General features: G+C 41.1%; 2 protein-coding genes across 3 annotated transcripts in view; both read left to right on the top strand.

The window, feature by feature from the left end:
- LOC139611106 (protein unc-13 homolog B-like) overlaps positions 1-23,038 on the top strand; it is a 67,489-nt gene that overhangs the window by 12,739 nt on the left and 31,712 nt on the right. For both annotated transcript variants that reach the window (XM_071465437.1, XM_071465438.1), the window contains exons 3-8: positions 2,193-2,292; positions 4,932-5,049; positions 5,364-5,487; positions 7,849-7,922; positions 8,253-8,310; positions 9,934-10,147. In XM_071465437.1, the coding sequence (XP_071321538.1) occupies positions 2,193-2,292; positions 4,932-5,049; positions 5,364-5,487; positions 7,849-7,922; positions 8,253-8,310; positions 9,934-10,147 (688 nt within the window). The remainder of the gene's footprint in view (positions 1-2,192; positions 2,293-4,931; positions 5,050-5,363; positions 5,488-7,848; positions 7,923-8,252; positions 8,311-9,933; positions 10,148-23,038) is intronic.
- Positions 10,160-23,034, top strand: LOC139611105 (serine-rich adhesin for platelets-like). Its single transcript, XM_071465436.1, has one exon. It carries the CDS (start codon positions 11,448-11,450, stop codon positions 21,735-21,737), a length of 10,290 nt encoding a protein of 3,429 aa, XP_071321537.1. The 5' UTR covers positions 10,160-11,447; the 3' UTR covers positions 21,738-23,034.

The following is a 23,038-nucleotide window of genomic DNA, read 5'->3' as shown; positions in this document are numbered from 1 at the left end:
TGCATAAATTCTAATGGAGTGCGTAGGACAATTACTATTATTTTTCAACTCTCAAGTTTTTCATATTGTGTAATCTAGAGACCAGGATTTGGTCTCCCTCTGCTGTGTTCAGGAGTCATTTTAAGTAACTTTTTTCATGCGGGTTAACATGTAAAAGGTTATGTCAGCTTTCAGTTTCTTTAAAGATTATTTTAAGTATAATGTAACTCTCGGTTTGTTCGGTATATTTGAGGTATGTCAGTTCACAAATGATGTGACACTGTTATTTCAGAGTTGAAAAAACTCTGAAATAATAAAAGAAGAGTAAATGTGTGCATGGCTGTTACTACCAACTGTGAGAGTGAATCCAATTACATTTTCTAATTAACTTACATTATGGTGCAGGCTCTTCCTCCCTAAACACATGTAGGCAGGGCATATACCTCATTTCCATTCCTATTTTGAGGCAGTAAACACATTACGGTAGTTTTGCTATTGCTACTTAGCCAGTGTTAGCATTTACAACTGTTTGCTCTTTATTCGCCACTAGCTGTCTCCAACGGTGGAAGGCAACCCTCTTGTTTTGCCTTTATTTCTGTCACGTCTTTTCTTGTACTGAAGTTAGCATGCTAACCAGCTAGCTCCAGCCTGGTCAGCTGGTCACTTTCTGATACAGAGTCACTATAGCATCCAGGCTGCCCAGAAGAAGTAGCGCCTCTCAGAGGATATTATAACCTCTTGTCTTGTAAACGCCATGATGACTGAAGCTCTTGCCAAGACAGCTAAGTAAACACCTGCTAATGCTAATGCTTGTCATGTAGCAATATCAAAACTTACCAATAGCTCCTTTAAGATCTCTTTTATAGAGTGAACAGAGGTAGCAAAGGAGTGGTAGGTTGAGTGGAGTACACCTTTTAATTTTCACCGTCACCTTGAAAAACAACAAAAAATACTGTGATATAAATTTTAGGTCATATCGCACACCCTTAATATAATGTGATAGATTTTATCCACATTGCCCACCATAGCCATACAACCTATTCTCAAGATCTATAGCTGCTGCTGTGACCAGGCAGGTGTCAGATTTATGCCGCTAGTTGCAGGGAGGACCACCGGTGCTGTAGGGCTGATAACTACAGTACCATAGCTAAACTGTGCACGTCAGCAGGCACGGGGTGGTCACTCCTTCGCCCTGCTGCAGGAAATGAAGAGCGGTGGTGGTTGTGTTACGGGCTGTCTAATCCCCTTCCACCCCCTCACCCCTACAGGCGTTGACAGCTGGTGCAGATGGTTGTTGTGACTCGGCTGTGTGGCACTACAGGCTGAGAGGAGGCTGATGGAGATCTCTGGGTGTGAAAGTTGTCTACACAGCCCGACAAATAGGCATCTGAATCCATGTCCAGTTCCTGAAGTGATAATTTACTACAAAAATGGCCAGCTGTCATGTTTAGGTTTAATTTATAGATGGCGCAGTCTCAGCAGGAAAGTTACACGTCACCTTTGACCCTTTGAAATGTAATTTTAGTCTTGATGTTATCAGGGCTGACAGAGACCTTTTCTGCAGTAATAACAGGTCAGGAGAGACTTCCACTCCATTACGTCATCAGTAGACCTGCTTCCTCTGCTACATGCAATATGTTTGGAAGACAATTCTAAACAGTGGGAGCAGGAGAAGCTGTAATTTACAGTGCAGGAGAGATATACCAGGCATTTGGATCCTGTAGTTGTATCTGCTGTTTGGAGTTGGCTCTCACTGGAGATTAACAGGGTCAGTTTGCTGCCCTGGCCTGGCCTGGCTTTGCTTGGGGTTGGGAGGAGGAGGGGGGGCTTATCTGCTTTCACTCTCACTAGAGCTCCTGATGTATTTTTCTCCTGCTCAAAGCCAAAGTAGAACTGGCCTGGTCAGTATTACTACTATATCTGAACATCCGAACTGCTGCCTGCTTTTTAAATTTTAATTTCATTTTTTTTTATAACACCCTTGAAAGTGTTTTGGTACAGTTGTGCCTGATAAATTACCCTTCAGACTGCGGCATATTCTGTAATTTAACACTGTACAAGTGATGTGTTCTCTACTGCTCATGTAATGCTGAAATGTTTTTTGTAATAGTTGTGTGTAATACTCTCCCTTATACAACCCCTCTATATGCTCCCAGTGCATTGCTACCACCTCACTATAATTTAAACTGTCATTTTTCTTTCCTTTGTTTCAGACAAGTTCAACACCTACGTGACACTGAAGGTGCAGAATGTCAAAAGCACAACGATCACTGTGCGGGGGGACCAGCCCTGCTGGGAACAGGATTTTATGTTGTAAGTTATTTAACACAGACACACGGGGTCAGGCTTCAATCTTTATTGAACAAATTAAATTTTAATCACTTTAATTACCGATGATAATCAATTCAAAATTCATAGTAGATAAAAGAAAATGCTGTAAGGACCTCACAAAACCAATATAAATAATCACCTCACTGCAAGCTTTGCACATTACACTGGACTGTCTATGTAACTTGGTATGACTCTATTCTCTGTGTCCTGTATTGTCGATATTGTCAAAATTGGGCATCTTTCAGCTCTGACAACACACATTTTCTTCTTAAGTGGTATTACACTTCATGACCTTTGACATGACTTTCTTGGCTGTTTATCTTAAAAGCTATTACTTTATGGGGTGTCCCGATGGCTGGGTGGTTGGGGCGCATACTGTATGGACATCATAAACCCTGAGCAGCAGGTCCCTGGTCCAATTCCTGGACCCTTTACTGCACGTCTCTCCCCCGCTCTCCAAATTCCCTGTCTCTCTCCACTTTCCCTATCATATATAGGCATAAACAAATCCTCAAAAAATAATCGACATTTTTAAAAATAAAGATGTTAATGTATGAGGAACCGTACATGATGCATCCTTCTTTTACAGACACATACACCGTCCATGGCATCACCTTTCCTGTTATTCTAATTTGAAAGCTACCTTGTGCTTATAACTACAGGAAAGGTGTCTGTTTTTCATGTTCTGCAACTCCTTCTACAAAAGCATCTCGCCAAACAGCTGCTGTTCATTTCCTCCGTGTAATTCATTGGTTTAATTTCCTCATTTTACTTTCCCTGTGAAAGGTATCTATGGCGACGAGAGAGACAGCACGTTGTTGCTTGTGTGTCATTGTTTGTCTTTTGTAAACTCCCTCATTGCAACAGTGTTTGTTTTTCCAGACCTTCATCCTTCTACTGTCCATTAATGATGTGTCAGCTAGGTGTAATTCAACGTAAAACATAATCATTCATCACGGTTTCCAGCAAATGCTCAGCACCACCTGTTACAACCAGATGTGTTTAATAAACACTAAGAGACGATGACTCAGCTCAAGTAAAATCCAAAAATGGGAATTCTGCATCTCCTAACTGTGAACGGATTTTAGATATGCTTGAAAGATGTTACGTATAGTGTTACATTTTTCATGATTGCTTATTATTTGTCATCTGGATTAAATGTTGTGATATAGTTTATTTAATGCATATAGTTGTTTTCAGGAGCTGATTATTTGGATGGTGTGTGCTTTAATGCATCAACAAGGAAGAGTGTTTTCAAATTAAAGGAACAGTTCAGCATTTCATTTCATACATGTATTATGTATTAGCTTTCTTGCAAGAGTTAGATGAGAAGATTAAAACCACATTTTTTTTTATATATATATATATATATATATATATATATATATATATATATGGTAAATAATACACCAGCAGTCTGTTAGCGTAGCTTAGCACAAAGGCTACCTGTTTTCCCCTGTTTCCAGTATGGCAGCTGAGGTAACTGGCTGCTGCAGCTTCATATAGTCATGAGTGTTTTAAATGTTACTAGGTTGTAATTGTAACTTTAAATGTAACAGCACCTTCAGAATCAACCAGTATGCTTTTGATATGCTACCATTTATAATGGGCTAAAATCATTATTATGATAAAAGGCTTTAAAAAGTAAAAAGTTAGTAAAAATGTTGTGTTTTTGTAATGGGGTTTTTTGATCTATATCTGCTGTGCTTGCTTGTGTTTATCTCTGTGTGTTTCTGAACTGCATAAAGTGGTTTTAAAATGATGTGCAAACAACAAGTGATCAGGGAGAAACTTACTTTCAGGTGGGCATTTGCAACTTCATTCCAGTCAGTTAGAGAACAAAAGTGCATTTAGTGGCCTTATTTTATTCATCTTTTAATAAAAAGGCATGGGTGATAAACAAACATAAAATAAAAAAAACACTGCAAGATTGGACAACACAATCTAAATGAAATCCTAAAATTAGCAACAGTTTGCTTTTAATACCTTGCTAGATTTATCTATTCTGTGCCATTTTGTGTGAGCGGGTGATTTAGAAAGCCTTTATCTCTGCACCTGGACACCGTGGATGCTCGGCGCCCTCCCCTGCACTTCTCTCAATTAGCTGTTCTCTTTGATTATCTTTTCTCTCATCTTCCTTTTGTTTGGCCTGTCGATAGTTGCAAACTGCCACAGATGAGAATATGCAAATGCGCTTGTCATGCGGCTCCTTTCAAAAATTTATATGCCATTTTATTGCTGTCATCAAGCTGTTTTTGAGCCCTTTGTAAAGCATGCTGAATGACAAAACAAGGCTGGAATGGATTATGACAGCTAATACACAACAAAAAGAGGAAGTAGCCTTTGTTATCAGCCAGTTGTAGAGCCTGGCAGTAATTATGTAGAAATATCTGGTTCATTGAATGTGAATTGGAATTGAATAACACTGGAAAGTTTTCTCTGTTTTTTTTTTTTTTTTTTTTTTTTTTTTTTGGATAACAAAGCCTCACATTATGTTGCTATTGTTTGGCTCTTTTATCCGCTGACATTCTCCATGCTGTTTATCAGGAAAGACCTTTTTATTATTAAAGCCTGAAATTGCTTGATACCTGACACACTTTTTTATGTGCCTTCTTTCTCAGTGAGATCAACCGGCTGGACCTCGGCCTTATTGTTGAGGTGTGGAACAAAGGCCTCATCTGGGACACCATGGTGGGGACCGCCTGGATTCCTCTAAAGAGTATCCGACAATCAGAGGAGGTTGGAATATGCACCTACACAAATTACATAATCCATACTTACATAACTAAGATTCTCATTAGTAACAAGACACAGTACTTCACAATTGCATTTTCTATTACCTCCACAGACATTCAGATACACTGTGGCTTCATTGTTAATTTTCTTTGAATACAAATACGCACAAAGAAAAGTTTTGCAGTTACACTAATACAAGTACCCGAGATGTATTTCCATGGAAAATAATGATAATGGCATTGTTAAGGTAGAAGAATAGACACAAAAAGGTTCAATTGTCTGCCTAGATAAATGTCAATATACATATCTAATCGCAGGAGGGCTCAGGTGAGTGGATTTTCCTGGATGCAGAGGTTCTGATGAAGGCAGATGAGATATATGGCACCAAGAACCCAACACCTCATCGAGTCCTGCTGGATACTCGCTTCGAGCTGCCTTTTGGTGAGAGTCTCAAATGCCTTGTTTCATTTGCTTTGTATTTTAGCTGTATGGTTAGACTTCCATATTGAGGCAAATATCCAATAAATAAATCGCACTTTTAAAAAGTTCAGGTGCTTATGTAAGACATTTTGTAACGCTGTCATCTCAAGTACCTGCTCTGACTACAGTGGTTGCATGTGACATAGAGAGTACATCAGTGATTCAGGTTTCCTGAGGGCAAATCAAACCTTGATCCTCCGAGTTACACAAAGGCCACGCATGCTTCCTGGTAAAATGTCAGCAGTCAGTTTCTGAGCTACATGGGAAAAACTATCCAGCCTGGGGCGCTGAGTAACAAACTGATGACGTAGTGTAACCTGGTGTTCTGTTGTGTTATGCAAGCACTGATTTCTCTTGAACACTTGAAGTGAGGGACCCTATGAAGAACATAGTCTACTCAAGTAAAGTATGAGTCCACATTTTTCCTGAATCAAGCTAAGCCATTACATCCATACCATTATCTCATTGCATGATGTCGAGGACGATGATGTTGAACAATTCATGGCTAAAAACGGGGAGATATTTCTTGGTGTCCAATGTCCTCTGGTTGCAGTTGGGATGAGGTTCCTGTTTCTGTCCTGCATAAATTGGGGGCACTGAGTCATTGATGGCAGGCCTTCCTTTATTAACTTAGGTCCAGTAAATATAATTTTGTTTGTCCAGCTTGTTCCATTGCGGCCTACAGGATTAAGGAACCATTACGAATGCTTTTTGTTACAGTTTAGGGCCATCAGCCAAAACTGACTGTTTTCTGGAGTTTTCCAAAGCTACATTTGCATATATATTCAATTAAATCTGCATTCATTGATTTTCTTTTTTATTTGATCATTGATTTAAAGTAGAGATATTTTAGCAAGTGCTCACCTATTAAGGCACCCAGCAGCAACATTAGCATTCATTTAGGTCGTGTTTTTGGCCATATGATGAAAATAAATCTAATTTTCAGTCTCCCTTTTAGCTCTTGTTTGGTCTCCATCAACTCCTGAGAAATTTTTTTTGTCTGTCTGCCTAACTTTGTCTATCATTTGGGGCCTGGTAGGTAGTATGCAGTGGGTTTGTCAGAGCTTTAATGCTGAAAACAGCTGCCTGCTGTTGCCAGAAACTGGGTGGATGAGAAAAATGAGAGTAAACTATGCAGTAAAGGAGCAAATAAAACAAAGAAAATAGAGCTAAAAGAGGCTAAACAGGTGAGAAAGCTCCTCAGTGGTGCAGAGTTGGATGATAACTCTCTGTGGGGTTGTCACTATGAGCGTCCCCTTTTCACAAGAGCTCTAATATTTTCCATGGTGATCTCCACAACCCTCTTACTACATCTTGTCCAATCTTACAGATCGGCTGATATATTAGATCTTGTAATTTGGCTGATTAAAATAATGAATGATTCCAGAATAAAAGTCCCACTGATAATTAAGAGTATGAGTTAATTCATGCAGTGAATGTCATTTAATTCAATGTCCTTGTCCACAGTTCTACCTTTAGTATCCCTATTGCCAGAGCTGCATATACAGCTCAAACCTTCTGATCAAAAGGCATCAAAGTTAGAGCAGGTTGTCTGTCCGCTGAGTGGGAGGTGGACTGTTTCTCTGTTTTAAGAGGGGACCTTTCAAGGTTGCAGGAGGCCATCATGACTCTCTGTCACAGCCATTCATTAAAGCTGTGGGTCGGTGTGTCTTTGAAGCCCTGGCCTTTGTGTGTGTGGCCTTTAATGTGCATCTGTCTGCAGTATAGCGCAAATCCCCCTGAAAAGTGGAATCGGGTAGAGTACATGATCTGAGACAGAACAGTAATGTGGTCTCAGGTAATACATATGGTTAGAGAGTCAGGGTTAAGTAGAAAAATGATGAGGACAAAACTCTCCTGCCCTGACCTCATTTCATATCAGCTGTCCCTCATATAAACATATATATTTATATTCATGCATGTACAGCAGCTCTAGTTTCACTGTTTGTTGATTTGACCCCAAGTTGTAATTGTATGTTTTTTGCATTTGGTAGTTTCATTAATTTGATTCTAACTATAGCTTGTAATTTAAAATGTGTTTGCTGTGTTACTGTCAAGACTCTGTAGCATCTTTGAACATCGAATCCTTGCTGTTGTGATAAAAATGTTCCTTACATTTGTGATTCTCTTCTTTTAACAGTTTGTGGCCATTGCTAACTTGACTATTTTTATTTCCTCACTCCTAAGAGGCTCATAAGAAATTAAACAGGCATAAATGTGTTATGATAGCATCCTGGAATATGATGTTTGAAGTCAGAAACAGCAGGATGTAAACATCAAACACGGGTTCACATGTATGTTTTATGCATATTTTGGTACCAGACATCCCAGATGATGAGGCACAGTACTGGACAGGCAAGCTGGAACGCATCAATACCATGAGAATCCATGATGAGGTAAAGTGAAATTTAATAAGGTTTGACTACTTTTTTTGTATGAAGGCAAAACAGTGCATCAGTGTATTGTAATTATAAACACACTATATGTCCTGCTGGTTTGATTTGATTTTTTTTTTTTTCTTTCTATATTTTGATGTCTGAAAAGAAAACATGTTCTTGTTTACTTAGCAGTACTGCTAATGACGTACAGCTACATATGTTTTAGTTATTTTTAATGCTGATAGAGTGGTGCTATTAAATAACTGTGTTGACAGTAATATGAGGACAAGAAAAACACACATGATGCATGCTATTTTCTCTCTCTCTCTCTCTCTCTCTCCTTTGTAGTACCCTCTTCAGGATGATGTTCAGAGTCGCCCACTGCCCTTTGCAGCATCCCAGTGCTGTGAGTGTGCCTGCCCATTCTGCTCTCAGCCACTAGATGGGGCCAAGTATCCACCCTTGTCGCTCTCACTTTTTGATATTATTTCCTTACATTCCCTTGACCCTATTGCACTGCAGAATCCAGTAACAGATGAGTCAGAGTTGAAAATAAAGTCTATACACTTCAGATTACTCTGTAAATATTTTTACAAACTTAACAAAGAGCCCATTTTTATACACGTTCAATCTTTTCTCATTGTTGTGGCAGTTTATTTTCCACTCTGAGAACCACTGATGCGGATCCCTTATCCTCCCACTATTACAACACAGGGACACTTTTTTTTTTGTTTTCACACCCTCTACCTCCTCTGATTGTACTTCTCACTTTTAACATCTGCACTTTCACCAGGCAACTATTTCGGATGGGCTGACCCACTGAGTATGTAAAACACACTTTGATTAAATTTTCCCCCTGGACAATCCTCAGTGCCCTCTGCATGTCCTAATGCCCCATATCCCCTAATAACATGTAAAATATCAAGTTTCTGTGCATTTTATTCTCATTATTTCACTCTAACACTTGTTTCTCCTCACTGTTCTCCTCGATCCCCTTTCTCCTTTTTTACTCAATTTCCTTCTCCTGCTGTTTTCCTTTTGTCTATGCTCTGTGCTGATGTCATATAATCTTCATAACTCATGTATACTTAGTCAATAAATGAGTGATATAGCACACATACTAGCAAACAAAGGCTCAAGAAAAAATGATCAAGAACACTAATATGTTTTTCTGAAATTATGCTCCACAAACTTTTTTTAGAGAAAGTGTTAGTTGGGATTTAATTATAATATTGGGATCAAAAATATTTGATTATTGTTAGTAATATCTATAGAAAAGTGTTTATCAGATCTGAGAGTGTAAATTGCAGTTGCATCATTACACTGGTGGGTGGCAGCCTTCACTCAGCAATATTTATTATTATTATTTATTATTTATCACCTTGACATTTTATCATCCCCCCACTCTAAGAGACATCAACAGAATCAGTTTATGCTTCCCCCTCTCACTTTATCGCTCTGAAAAGATAAAATCTCAGCTCAGCTGTTCCCTCCAGCAGACGCCAACCACTTCAAAGAAGTTTTCCAAGGTCACACTTGGGGTTGGCAAGGTCACTTTCAAAAAGTAGTTTATTTTGCTGCATTTCTTCTTCTTTTTTCTTCTTCTGCTAGATTAGATTTTTTTTCTTTTCAATTTTTGTGATTGTCCTTCTTGTAGAAAAAAAAAAAATACCCAATTACATACAACTGCAGATCAATCTAAAGGATAACACAGATGAAGACGCAACTCAATGTCCTTCATTTAGCAGGAGAGCTTGCATGTATGAAGGCTACAGTCTTTTACAAGTGCATGACCTTTGCTCTCTCAACCTCCCTAATAACCTGGCATCCACTGACCCTAGTTTGTTAATTTCTATTTCTTGAGCTCTTTTTTTCAGATGGGCAAAATTTGATATATGATGCATTGTCCACTTTCAAATGGGTTTGATAATAAGCAAGGGTTTTTAAATGCTTGCCTGGTGTAAGAACCATACTTACTGATGTTTCAGGCAAGCTTAATGTACTCAGCTCATCCTTTTGCCTGTTGCAGCTCTAGATGACCAGGACAGTGCTGTAGATGACCGTGACAGTGACTACCGCAGTGAGACGAGTAACAGTCTGCCTCCACGTTACCACACAACAGCTCAGCCCAACTCCTCCATGCACCAGTACCCCATGGGTCCTCGGCTGCAGCACCACCCAGACTCCTGCACAGACTCTGTCCACAGTTTTGACCTGGACTACAGGGACCAGAGAGGAAGCAGGTACACAAAGTGAACACACCCACCCACACACACCTTCACTTGTGATTGTAATGCTTACATTTTTTTATTTTGGATACTTTACTGGAACAAGAATCCAACATGGCTGGAGCTTTGTGATTTTTTTTTTTTTGGCTGCATTCTGGCTTTCCTTTTTGCCATAGTTAATGGTTCACTGAGCTGCTTCAGTAGACCAGGGGGGATCTATACTCTAGAGGCAGAATGGATCAGACACTGTATCCTCAGCCTACGTGCCTAAGAGAAGTAAACTCTTGTTAGCTTTTTAATTCATATTTGTCCACTGAGTTGCACATCATCACATTATTTCTCTAGTATGATAAGTCAGAATCTGGCCAACAATGTTTGGTGATATTACTGTTTATTATGATTATTATTGTTGTTGTTGTTGTTGTTGCTGTTGTTGTTGTTGCTGTCGCTGCTGTTCACACCACACAGCTATTTTGAGGCCACATTTTGTCCAAAAGACAAATGGTCTTAGTGCATGGAATCTACTCTTGTGCACTCAGGGATTGTCATGGAATACATATGTACCAGTGAGACTGCAGCAAATCTGCCTGTGTGGACTGATAGGGAGTTGATCCGGATAATTCTAGATCAGAAAAAATGGGATCACCGCCAGGAAAAAACTCATTGTTCATGTTTCTTTTGTCTTGAGTCTGGGTCTGTTGTGTTGGTTAAAGTTCCTGGTAATTTCAAAGGCTCTGAACTTGGTTTAGCCATTTCACAGAGGAAATCCCTCTGTCACACATGCAGGCAGTGGGTCTTTGACATACACACGTATTTCTTTGGTGATTAATAACTTGGTTAATGTGTGCCATATGGTCGTGATTTAGCATGCATTCTCATGAATGCTGTAGCAGCTGAGTGTTGAAATTCTGATAAGCATGACTGCTACTGTTGCTGTGGGGATTTACAAAGATCTAAATTCACAGAGGCACATGCAAACATACAGGTCCACACTCTCAGACTTGCACACCCATACAGTTTTAATACCTACATAATATATACTATAAACTATGTTAAGAACATGTGTGCAGTATTACAAAAGTGATTACTAAGGTGATAAGCATAATTGTCTTTACGTTTGCATGAAACTGTTTTTTTTTCTTAAGTCCTCCATTTATCGTACTGCTTAACTTGTGTTTTTGTTTGCATTTTTCTTCTTGTTTGTTTGCCTCTTCTTTCCTTGTATCCTTTCCCGTCCTATTAAATCTCTACTTTAACCTAAATTAGATCATTAAACCTGAAAGGAAGGGTCCGAATTATACCTGTAGATTCTGGCATGGGGGTCGAAGATTGGGAAAACAAATACAAAGGGCAGGGCAAGCCTCAGCTGAGTGACTTCTTCGATGATGAGGAAAACAATGTTATCCTTCGAATGGGAAGACCCTACTCTGAGCCATCACATACTTCTATCCATCAAAATACCCAACGTAGTGGTTTTCTGCCTGCCACCTACCCTGAGGGCTATGACACTATTGATCGACGGCGAAAGAAAACGATAAGGAACCCAGGAGGGTTGCTTAGTGCAGAGGCAGATGAAATGAGAGAAGAGGCTTTTCCCTCCGACCTTGCACTGCTCCGCGAGAAGAGAGGGGAGCTGTTTATGCGGCAGGTCGTGGAGATGCAGGAAGAGGAGGAGCGTATGACATCATGCCTCAGGCCATACAAGAATGGGCTTCTCTACAAGACAAGAATGTGGGCTAAAAATGAATTGGACCATACCTTAGAGAATTATGTAGCATATAAAAAAGAACAAGATGCCAGAATGAGGGCACGGTTTGATTTTGATTTAGAGAGTTCTGAAGATCTGCACTACTCCATAGGAGCAGAGGAGGATATTGATGCCTTTGTAGCAGAAGACTTTCACCCAGACAGTGCAAGACATTACAAAGACAGGTATGCTTTTTCCTATGAGGGCCACACAGAAAATTCTCAGGGTCTTCGGGAGAAGAAGTGTGGAAAAGCTAAAGTTGGAGGATGGACTCCGGAGGCAATACTCTCTCCTGTTGAGGAACCAAGTGATGAATATGTAGACCCTATGGATGAGCTTCAGTGTCTTGTCGAAACAGTTTCTGAATACCTTGCTGAAAAAGAGGAGGAAATTAGCAAGTATGGTTCCCTTCCTAAATCAAGTAAATTTAGGCTATCATCTCTGGGTAGCAACAGAACCGATTCTTTTGGAGAGGACCAAAACAGCTCATCAAAGGATCCAAGAGTAGAAACCCAATCACATGCTTCTTCTGACCAGGGTGTCTCAGGGGTAAAAAATGCCATGAGCTCATTATTTAGTTCTCTTACTGACAGAGTAGGGGGAGGCTCTAAACAGCCTGTACCATCTCCACAAGCACCATCAGAACAATCCTCACAATCTGGACTGACAAAACTCTTGTCCTTTATTCCAAAATCAAATAGTTCAGCTCCTGTAGCTGTTGTATCTCCAGTAGAAACTTCTGCTGAAAAATCATTCACTTCTTTATCTTCTCAGCAACCATGTGATACCAAGACACTAGGTCATAATCAAGAAACAAAAGCTTCCACATGGAGTCAGACTCAAACAAGTGCAAAAGAACATGTACCCGAGTTTGTAACCAAACCTCAAAGTGCTCCAGGAAACTCAGTGTTGGGAAAATTGAATCCTTTAAAACTTTTTTCAGCAGGAGTAAATGGGAACTCAGCTGAATACAATCAGGAACCAGATACCAGATATTCTCAAGGCCATTCACAATGGGATGAGAAATGTGTTCATCAAGGTAAACAGTCAATGACAGCAGAAGGAGGTGGGAAACTTGGAAAATTAAGTTCATCACAAGAGAAACATTTGGGACAAAATCAAGATGAAAATGGAAGACAAAATCCAATGATTTACAAACAAGAAAATGTGCCTGTTCTGGGGCCAGCAAGGCCGAATAGTCAAACACAATCAGCAAACACTGGATTCTTTAGCCCTTTGAGGAAGTCATTGAGTTCATTGATCACACCTACTGTCCCCATTCCACCTCAGGGAGCCCCACCTGTGGCAGTTTATCCCGTGTTTAGATCCACAGAGGATCCCCAACTGGAGAAACCAGTGGAGGACCCATCATTGAGTAGTAAGCCTAAACAGCCTTCCCTCTCCTCTGAAAATGTCTCCACTCAACGTCCAAAAGCAGAGGGAGGAATTTTCTCTGGTTTTTTAAAGTTTGCATCCAGTGAGAATGTTAGTGTCTCCACCAACACACAGAATCCTGTGCAATTATTTCATGATTCAACTTCAACAACCTCCTCCACCTTTACACAGAATTCTGCTGTGCCTCCGGAAAGCACTGAGAAAGGGTGGTTTTCCAGCATATTTAACCCTACCTCTGCTCCCTCTGGTTCAAACCAGAATATTACCAGTAATACGCAATCTCAGAGCAGCAAAGTGCCACCTGGCTCACATGCACAGCATACATCAAATCAGAAACCAACAGCAGCTCCTCAAGGAATGCAGCATCAAGCTCCCAATCAGCCTCAATCACCAAGTTTTTTGACAGGTCTTCTTAAAGGTAGCTCAACAGAGGACATCTCTCATGTGGGTTCTAATCAACCAAAACAAGGAGGACTGCTATCTGGACTTCTTAAATTTGGCTCTACCAGTGACCTATCTGACAGTTTGCCTCAGCAGGCTTCCCATAACAATCAACCACCTAGGAGCAGTAATCTCCCACAGATTCCTCATCACCCTCCCCCACAGCAAACTCCAAAAGGGGGCCTTCTCTCAGGGCTATTGAAGTTTTCATCAACAGAAAATATACCACAAAATGTACAGCTATCTGAACCTGAAAAACAGAGAAACATGCACGGCAGTTTCTCTGGTCAGCAGCAGACTTCAGACGAAACTCAACAAACGCAACCTCAGCAACATGGGCTGTTGTCTGGCTTGCTTAAATTTACATCCTCGGAGAATATTTCAAGCAGCCAAACAATTCAGCACCAACAAAGCAGTGTTAAACATAATCAACAGAGTTTCCACCAACAGAATACTCAAGGTCCAGATCGAGGGCCTCATCTCAGGAACAGAACACCAAGTAAAGAAGTTGTCCAAAGGGACACTAGTAAACCAGGCTTCACTCGACAACAAACAGTTCCACTCCAGAAGCCACAATCCCAACAAGGTGGTCTTTTATCTGGTCTTTTTAAATTTGCTTCAGCAGACAACATAAACACACAACAGCACCCAGCAGCTCAGCCGCATGGAATTACCCCAAGTAAATCAAGCCATGAGCAAACAAAGGCAAGGAGTACCCCTGTTTCTGTCCAAAATCAACCACAAAATAGTTCAAAACAAAAAACAACTCAAACAAGTGGTATGCTTTCTGGATTATTTAAATCCTCAGAAAATATGACTCAACAACCTCAGCCTAAAATCATCCATGAGACAGAACAACAAATTAAAGTGCCATGCAGCCAGACTGCTCAGACTCAGCTGGAAACAGCAAGTCAATCTGGAGTGCTATCAGGGTTATTCAATAAATTAACAAAATCCTCTGAAAACACTGACACAACCTGCCAGACATCAACTACACAATCACTGCATCAGAAAGCAAATAATTGCGCAGTCACAATGAAGACCCCACTGCAAACACAGTCACACAGTAATGTAACAAAACAATCCTCACAAGACCATGCAGAGAAAGAGAGGAGGATCCCTCAAACTGCCCAGCAAGGGTTTTTATCTGGGCTATTCAGCAAAAATGTAACTGAGGACCCTTGTACTCATAAACAAGTTGAAAAGTCAGATCAGATTACAGAACAACAGACGTCATCGACTAAATTCACAGTGCAACATTCAGGCATGTTAAAAAGTACTACCTCAGACTTTGGAAGGGACATCTGTCAAAGAGTTGTTCCCAATTCTCTCAATCCAGGACAGAGTGGACATGCTTTAATCAGTGCACCTGTCTCAATTGATACTGAGAGTTTAGACTTAAGAACATCAGCTACTTTTGCAAGATCTCTTCAGAGTCAGGCAACATACTCCTCAGTTAGCACAGGTAATTTATCCCAGTTACATTATTCTGGCTCACATCAGTTAATTCACCCAATGGCTTATAGTACAGGAAATATTCATTCCCTTTTACAAAGCCAATCAACTTCTTCAGTCATGAACATGCCGCCATATATTGGCGGAAGCACCCCGTCTTTGTATGGAGCTTCAAGGCAAAGTCTTTACCAAGGTCAGTTGTCCCCTTATGGAATAAGTCCTTCTTATGATGAAAACCAGTGGATCCGTGAAAGTGCTCTATGGCAGCAGTTTCAGAATGAGTCAGTGAATTATCAGTTTCAAGGAGAAGATCAAGGGTATAGCCGGAGCTGTGAAGCTGCATCATTACAGGCACCTGCTCTTCACTGCAGCTCTTCAAATATCAATCAGACATTTACTTCCCCTACACCATGGCAAGGTTTTGTCTGTCACGAAGGGCAAATTGGACCATATGAGTATGATGGACACAGGAGTAATGATCCATATCCCAAGAGGAAATTATGGAACAGTTACGAAGACTTGGGAAATGCGGAGTATTCACCTAATCAGGACGGTGCATTGAACTTAACTACTAAACAGAGTACTGCAAAGTTTGGGAAATGCCACTCATTTAATGATGGTAGCACTTACAGCTTGAATGGGGTTTCATATCATGAAGGCTATTATGAGGAGACTCCACCAAGTTTGTCTTATTCGGCTAATTGGCAATATGGAATGGATAACGCAGTCCTACAAAATTTTCATACTGATGGCATGATCCATGAAAGTCAGTTAAATTTAAACCGAGCAGTAGATTCACACTGTCCTCCAAATGCCAATGCTGAGACAGAAGATTCCCTTTACCTCGAAGACACCGAATGGTATCAGCAGTGGCTTGCACTTTTGGAGCAAGGAATGTGGTGGCCAGCAGATGATGGTGACTGTGGCTATTTTGTTTACACAGATCATGAGTACATTTATGCCTTGCTTACAGATACAGCAGGTGAATATGTGTATGCATGTGCCCCTGAAGGTGAGTCTTGGGGAAATGCACAGAAACTAGATAGTTTTCCCAGTGCTTGGCTGCACAATGAAATGGTTTTAGTCTGTGGCTTTAAAATTCCACTTTATAATGAAGATGAACTTCTTTGGCTACCTGGTCAAGATCACAGTAATTCTCAACTTCTTAATGCCCCTCTAGATTTATCTGCTGCCTACAGAAAAGGAAATCAGTTAATGAATCTAAATCTTGAGCAGTTCTCTCAGATGTTTGAAAATTCATTTCTTTCACAGGGGCAACAGGGAGTAGACTTCAGATCTTACAGATTAAACAAAGTCAGGATGGATCCAGGACAGACCAGTAATGTCTATCATGACCAATGCCAAGATGTTATTGACCTTTCTTGTCGTAATAAAGACCATATTGGCCCTTACTGGAACAACCAGGAAATAAAGACATTTCTTGCTCAAAAGGTTGCTGTTTCCCTGAACTCTACTCCTAATGTAAATTCCAATCAGCAGCCACTTTACAACTGTTACCAACCTAGCCAACGGCGGCGTTCATCCACTGGGGTTACAGTGAAGCATGCAGATGATGTATCAGAGGAAGAATGGAGAAAGAGGGTGTTGCCAGGAGAAGAACAACCTAATCGTCAAGTTAGAAAGATCTCTTCCTTCATATCCTCTTTTGTTGGGAAAACATCACAGGTGGAAATGGACAAAACAAGTACATCCTCTGGTGATAAAGCTCCTGACAAACATTCTAAGAACCTTCTTTCATCAGGTTTCCAAAGTCTGAAGTCAAAGATCATCAAAGAAGAATCTACTGCTGTTGTGACTGAGCCAGAAAGTGTTAAACAACAAATGGAGAAGCCAGCTACCACGAAGGGAAGAATTTTGCCCACAGTTCCAACAACTGCTCAAGTGACTCACCCCTCAACACAATCAAGTACTTCACAGAAACCTAGACTTTCACGTCAGACTACCATGGTACAACAGGCGGCCCCACCAACACAGCCCAATGTCACAGTGCCTTTAGGATCAAAAGAATCTCTTAAACCTGTACCACCTAGACAGCTTGCAACTGATAAACCAGTGGGCATACCAATGGATAAACCATCTGAACAACCACAGGCAGGCTTAATGAACTTTTTGAAATCTGCAGTAGGCATAGAGGAAACCAAGCCAGATTCTCAGACATCTCCCAGTCAGCAGAGCAAAACTGGCAGCACTGCTTCCTTACCAGGCAGTGCTTCTACAAATAAAGAGCCTACAGGAGTGTCAAATCTATTTGGATCAATTGGCAGCCTGTTTAGTGCTGAGCCCTCACCACCACAAAAACAGCAAATGAAATTGAGTGTTACAGAGGGTTCACTGACATCAGCATCCAAACCTAAGGGTGTACAGAGACAACAAACAATGGACCAAACTGGTACCTCTCAGCCGCAGACCCAACCCCAAAACAAAAGTACATCCCAAGTATTTTCTCCCAATTCTTCCACAGGCCCTTCTACAAGCCGATCAGAAACTATGCCACCTACAGGGGAGACAAAACAGGAAGCAGGAACTAAACCATCTGGTGGACTATTTGGATTTTCAATTGGGGAAATGCTGACAGGAGCAACAGCAGGTGCCCAATCTGGATCCACACCTCAAAGACCTGCATCAGCTACAGCTCCACAAGAAGAATCAATTGGTAAAAGTATATTGTCAATGTTTAGTGGGCCAACTCCTCCACAGGCTGCATCCAAACCTGGGCCTCAACAACATCCTACGAATGCAACTCCACAACCTCCCCAACAGGAATCACTTGGTAAAAGTTTATTAACAATGTTTGGAGGGTCAAGCCCTTCACAGCCTTCTCCCCAAACCAAGCCTACTGTTGAGACTCCCCAACAGGGAACTGTTCATCCAAAAGACCCCCCATCTACAGGATTCCTTTCCATGTTTGGTGGTCCTACCATCCAACAGTCTCCATCCCAAACTGGATCTATTCTAGGGGGAATCCTGCCTGGGTCATCGACATCAACTGAAAGCCCGATGAAGGGACTGTTTTCAATGTTTAGTGAACCCAGTCCTCCACAACCTCAGCCACCAATGAAGTCATCTCAACAAAGAGTAGCTGAATCACAAACTCAACAAGGTGAAACTCAGGCACAATCTAAACCACAAGCACAACCTCAGGCACAAGGGCAACCAACCACCTCTGTTCTTGGGGGAATATTGGGTGGCTTGTCTACCTCTACTGAAAGTCCACGAAAAGGTTTGTTGTCCATGTTTGGCAGTCCCAGTACTCCTCAAACACCAGGAGCTGGTGGAAGTGCAAACATGTCTTCTACACCAGGGACTGCAGCACCCAAAGAACCTGCAAAGACTATACTCTCTGTTTTTAATGATGTTATGACATCTCCACAACAAACTCACAGTTCATCATCTACTATTGATACTGCTACCAAAGAGCCATCAACTATTAATTTACAACAAGGTTCTTCCCAAATGCCATCTGTTTCCACTAGCCATGTGCCAGTGTCAGCAACTGTCAGTCAAATATCAAGCGAACTCTCAAGGAGCAATACTAGTACTAACTCCAGTGAAGTGCATGCTAGCCCATCCACAGATATTACTGAAGATGCCATAAATTCTAATAAAGTAGATACCTCAATTAAAGACACTGATATTGCATCTGTGGGACCAGTTTCTGAATGTGTCACTGTGCAAAAGGAAACTAGTGCAGAAAGTGCACTCCAGGATCCTGCTCCCCCTAAAGAACCAATGGCTTCTGGTCTGTTGTCTATGATAAGTGGATCTGGCCCACAGACTCCATCCTTACAAGCTGGATTCATTTCAGATGGTCCAGGGAAAAGTTTACTTTCATTATTTTCTGGACCCAGCACTGAGCCTAGTGCTAGACAAACAGGCCCTTCGCCTAGTCCACCAGGGTATGCACCTGGATCATCAGGCCCCAAGGATCCACCAGCCAAAAGTTTGTTCTCTGTGTTTGGAGGTTCCACTCCCCAGCCCTCTTCACAGCCTGGCAGTTCTCTATTAGGGGCAATGTTTGGAGGCTCTTCACCCCAGACACCAGCTTCTCAAACAGGAGGATCTTTACTAGGAGGTCTATTTGGAGGATCTGCACCTCAGGCTGCTCCTCAGGTTGGTCCGATTAAGACTGGAGGCACAGCTCCACAGACAGGAGGACCTCAGGCAGGGGCATCCCTACTTGGGGGCTTATTTGGTGGATCTGCTCCACAGACTGTTGGTTCTCAGACTGGTGGATCTATATTGGGAGGGATTTTTGGAGGATCAGCAGCATCAACTACAGCATCTCAGACTAGTGGGGCCTTTGGTGGAATCTTTGGTGGGGCTGCCACCCAAACTTCAACACCCCAAAATAGTAGCTCTATATTAGGAGGTATTTTGGGGGGGTCATCTTCTCAAACAGCCACCATACAGACAGGTACATCTTCTGTTTCTGCATCTTCTGTTTCTAATGAGATGCCTGGTAAAAGTTTGCTTTCAGTGTTTGGAGGATCTGCTCCACCTGCAACACCCACTGCAACAGCTGTATCAACATCTAATGATGACAAGAAAACCACAGCTCTTACTGACACTACCTCAGGTGTAACAGTTCTCCCAAAACCTTCTGATGACAGTAAAACTGCTCCAGCTCCAGCTGGTCCTGAGATGTCTGTAACTGATACTGCTACCAAAAGTGAAGAGCAGGTAGAAACACTACAGCAAGCTGATGATAGAGCCCAAAGTCTTGAGGTAAGCTTGTACAAACCTGATGATGTTACAGAAGAAGCTAAATGCCAAGATACTGACAAGCCTCCTGCTTTAGCTAAAGATATTCAACCAAAAGAATCTGAAATCTCTACACCAGCTCAACAACCTGCAAAATCAGAGCTTTTGAGTGGTCAATCAAGTCAAGATATAGTTGCACCTAAAGTAGAAAAGGAAACACCAGCCTCTCAGTCAGCAAGTCCTGTGGTCCAGGAACAACCAAAGCCTCCAGAACCAGAGAAATCTGTTGGCGACTCATCAACAGATACAGTTACAGGTTTCATGTCCTCCCTTTTCAAACCAACAGCTGCCTCCACTGAAGGGCCTCAGCAACAGCAGAAGAACTCACTTTTTGGACTGGGAGGATCAGCACCTCAAGCTGCTACCGGTCAGACAGGAGCATCACTATTAGGGGGTATTTTTGGAGGTCCCAACATCCAGACAGCAGTTCCCCAGACAGGAGGATCATTACTAGGAGGTTTATTCAAAGGGTCTGCTCCTCAGTCTGGTCCTCAGACCAATGCCTCAACCACAGGAGGGTCAATATTAGGTGGGATGTTTGGAGGAGGATCCACTCCCAAGTCTGTAGGTCCCCAGACTAGTGGATCATTACTGGGTGGGATGTTTGGAGGATCTGCACCAACAGCACAGCAAGGTGGTTCTTTACTTGGAGGAATGTTTGGAGGAGGAGTCACTGCTCAGACTGCAGGATCACAGACAGGAGCATCAATTCTTGGGGGCATAGGCGGATCTTTATTTGGGGGTATGGGACAACAAGCCAAGTCATCTGAGCCAAGGCCACCTGAGCCCAAGCCAACAACTGGCACTACTCCACAGCCACAGATTAAGAATGAAAGTGTGACATCAAAAGTAGCTAATTCTGCTGCTGACACTGATACAAATAAAATGGAGGGCTCAACCTTACCAGATAATGATCAAATAAAATCCAGTAGCCTAACAAGTAATGTTGTGGCATCTGAGGCAGCTTGTCCAGAAACCTCTGCTGATACAAGTGCTTCAATGAGCACTATGTCTGACCTCAGCCATCACGCGGATAACACTGGGAAAGAAATCTCAGCTGTTGAGGGAGAGGTTATACATGAGAAGCCTATGGTCATTAAAGGAGACCCTGAGAGTAAAGAAGGTGACAAATCAGTCCCACCTGATCCCCCACGAGCAGGTATGAAAACAGCGCCTCAAGTTAATCAGTTGCCCAGTAATGCAGAGCCACCTCAGACCAAGTCTCTCTTTGGCATGATATCAGCACAAAGTGATGCAGGAAAATCTCTTGGATCCCTGTTTTCACCAACAATGCCATCAGGTGCTCCATCAATGCCCCAAACAGAAGCAGGCAGTGGTCTATTTTCAGGATTAAAAACGCTTTCTGGAGGCCTATTTCAAGAGGAAAAACCTATTGCTGGAAAACAAGAGCCACCCACAACCTCATTATTTGGGACGAAGATAAGTTTTCCTTGGCAGGCAGAGCCACCGAAGCCACAAGCTGCCCCAGTTATAACATCTCAACCCCAAACTATCAACGTGACAACAAATGATCAAACACATACTGTACAAAAGGTTGCAACATCTGATGCCCAAAAATCTGAATTGGTAGGTTCCACCGATGATATAGCAAACCCCCAGATTTGTATCTCCACTCCTGAAGTAGATCCTTCAGCATCCCTGACCCCAAAGGAGATGGAAAGGCTTGTAGAAACAAACCATTCTGCAGGTCCTACCTCTGGAGTGCAGCTGGACAACCAGTCCCAGAAGAATCTATTGAATGCAAAAAGGCTAGTAAAAGCATAATAAATGGCATTACCCCTCACCATTTATGATGCATTAACATTTTGAAAAAATGTATTCCCTGCCCAGCTCTGCAGTCCATCTTCACTAGTTTAGTTAAATTTTTAGCTTGAGTGTACGTATGTGTGTGCATGTGTATATTCTTTTATATGTGCATTTTGTGTGTAGCATCTCCATAATTTCATGTTTCATTTCAAACCAGAATTTCAAAACAAAATTTGCATAATCATATAATCATGCAAAATTGACAAATAAATGAATATAATCATCTGTTAGTTAATTTAAGAGAGATCATTTTCTGTGGTTTTCCTCTGACGGATGACTGAATATGGTTTGCAGTCCTCATGATTGCACTTCAGATTCAAATCAGTAAAGAGGTGTAAGCTGTGTCAGCACCTGATAAATCTCGTTTCCTGTTCAGTTTGTGCAGAGGCATGTGTGTATATAACAAATATAAGCATGATTATCTGCAATCTTACAAACAGTGCAAGTTTTGTTTGACCATGGAATTCTGATTTGAGTTGTGTATAATTTTATATGCTGAAAATGATTTTAATCTTTTAAAGTAAAATAATTTTTAAAAACCCATTTAACCAAATATCTACACCTTTCCCTTAAAAAGTTAAATCAGTAATGTAATGCCACTTTATAAAAGGTCAAATTTCAAACACAGAGATCAACTCTGCATATTATATTTTCCACATCCATCTGTACTTCAACCTCCTGTCTTTATAAGTTTACTGACCATTATACACCATATACAGTATATGTGTTTTGTCTTGTGGATAAATGAAAGGAAAGTAAATATGACAATAAATGACAATGAAATATGCAGATATAATTGTGTGCAGAAACACACCCTTTTTTATTAAGTACTAGCAGTTGTAGGGCATGTTATGTTTCACATCACAAAGTTAAGCATACTCATGTTTTATGTTTATATTTTCATTTTCCGACACGCAACAGCCTCCCTGCAAGGTTGGCTATCTTTTTAGGCCATGATGAGTTGATCCTGTATACTATACTAATAAAGGAGGATATTGATAAAAGTAGACCTTTGCTAAATAGTTAAACAGTGTTTGTAAATATTTTTTCTAGAACAGTGGGGTTTATTACATCCCAAAACTATCAGTTGCATTAATCTTTTGAGTATAATACAAAACATTGAGCCAATTCCTAAAATTACAGAATATTTTTTGTAACAATCCCCACTTCTCTAGCCTTGGATAGAGGATAAATATAAACCAATTCTGAACAAAAGTATCTTGATATTGAATATTTTCCTCACTCCTCTCTCACCATTG

Source organism: Trachinotus anak, unplaced genomic scaffold (assembly GCF_046630095.1).
Source record: "Trachinotus anak isolate AG129_WGS33_773 ecotype Australia unplaced genomic scaffold, CSIRO_AGI_Tana_v1 ptg000028l, whole genome shotgun sequence".
NCBI lineage: Eukaryota > Metazoa > Chordata > Actinopteri > Carangiformes > Carangidae > Trachinotus > Trachinotus anak.
This window is presented reverse-complemented; position numbering and strand designations above follow the sequence as displayed.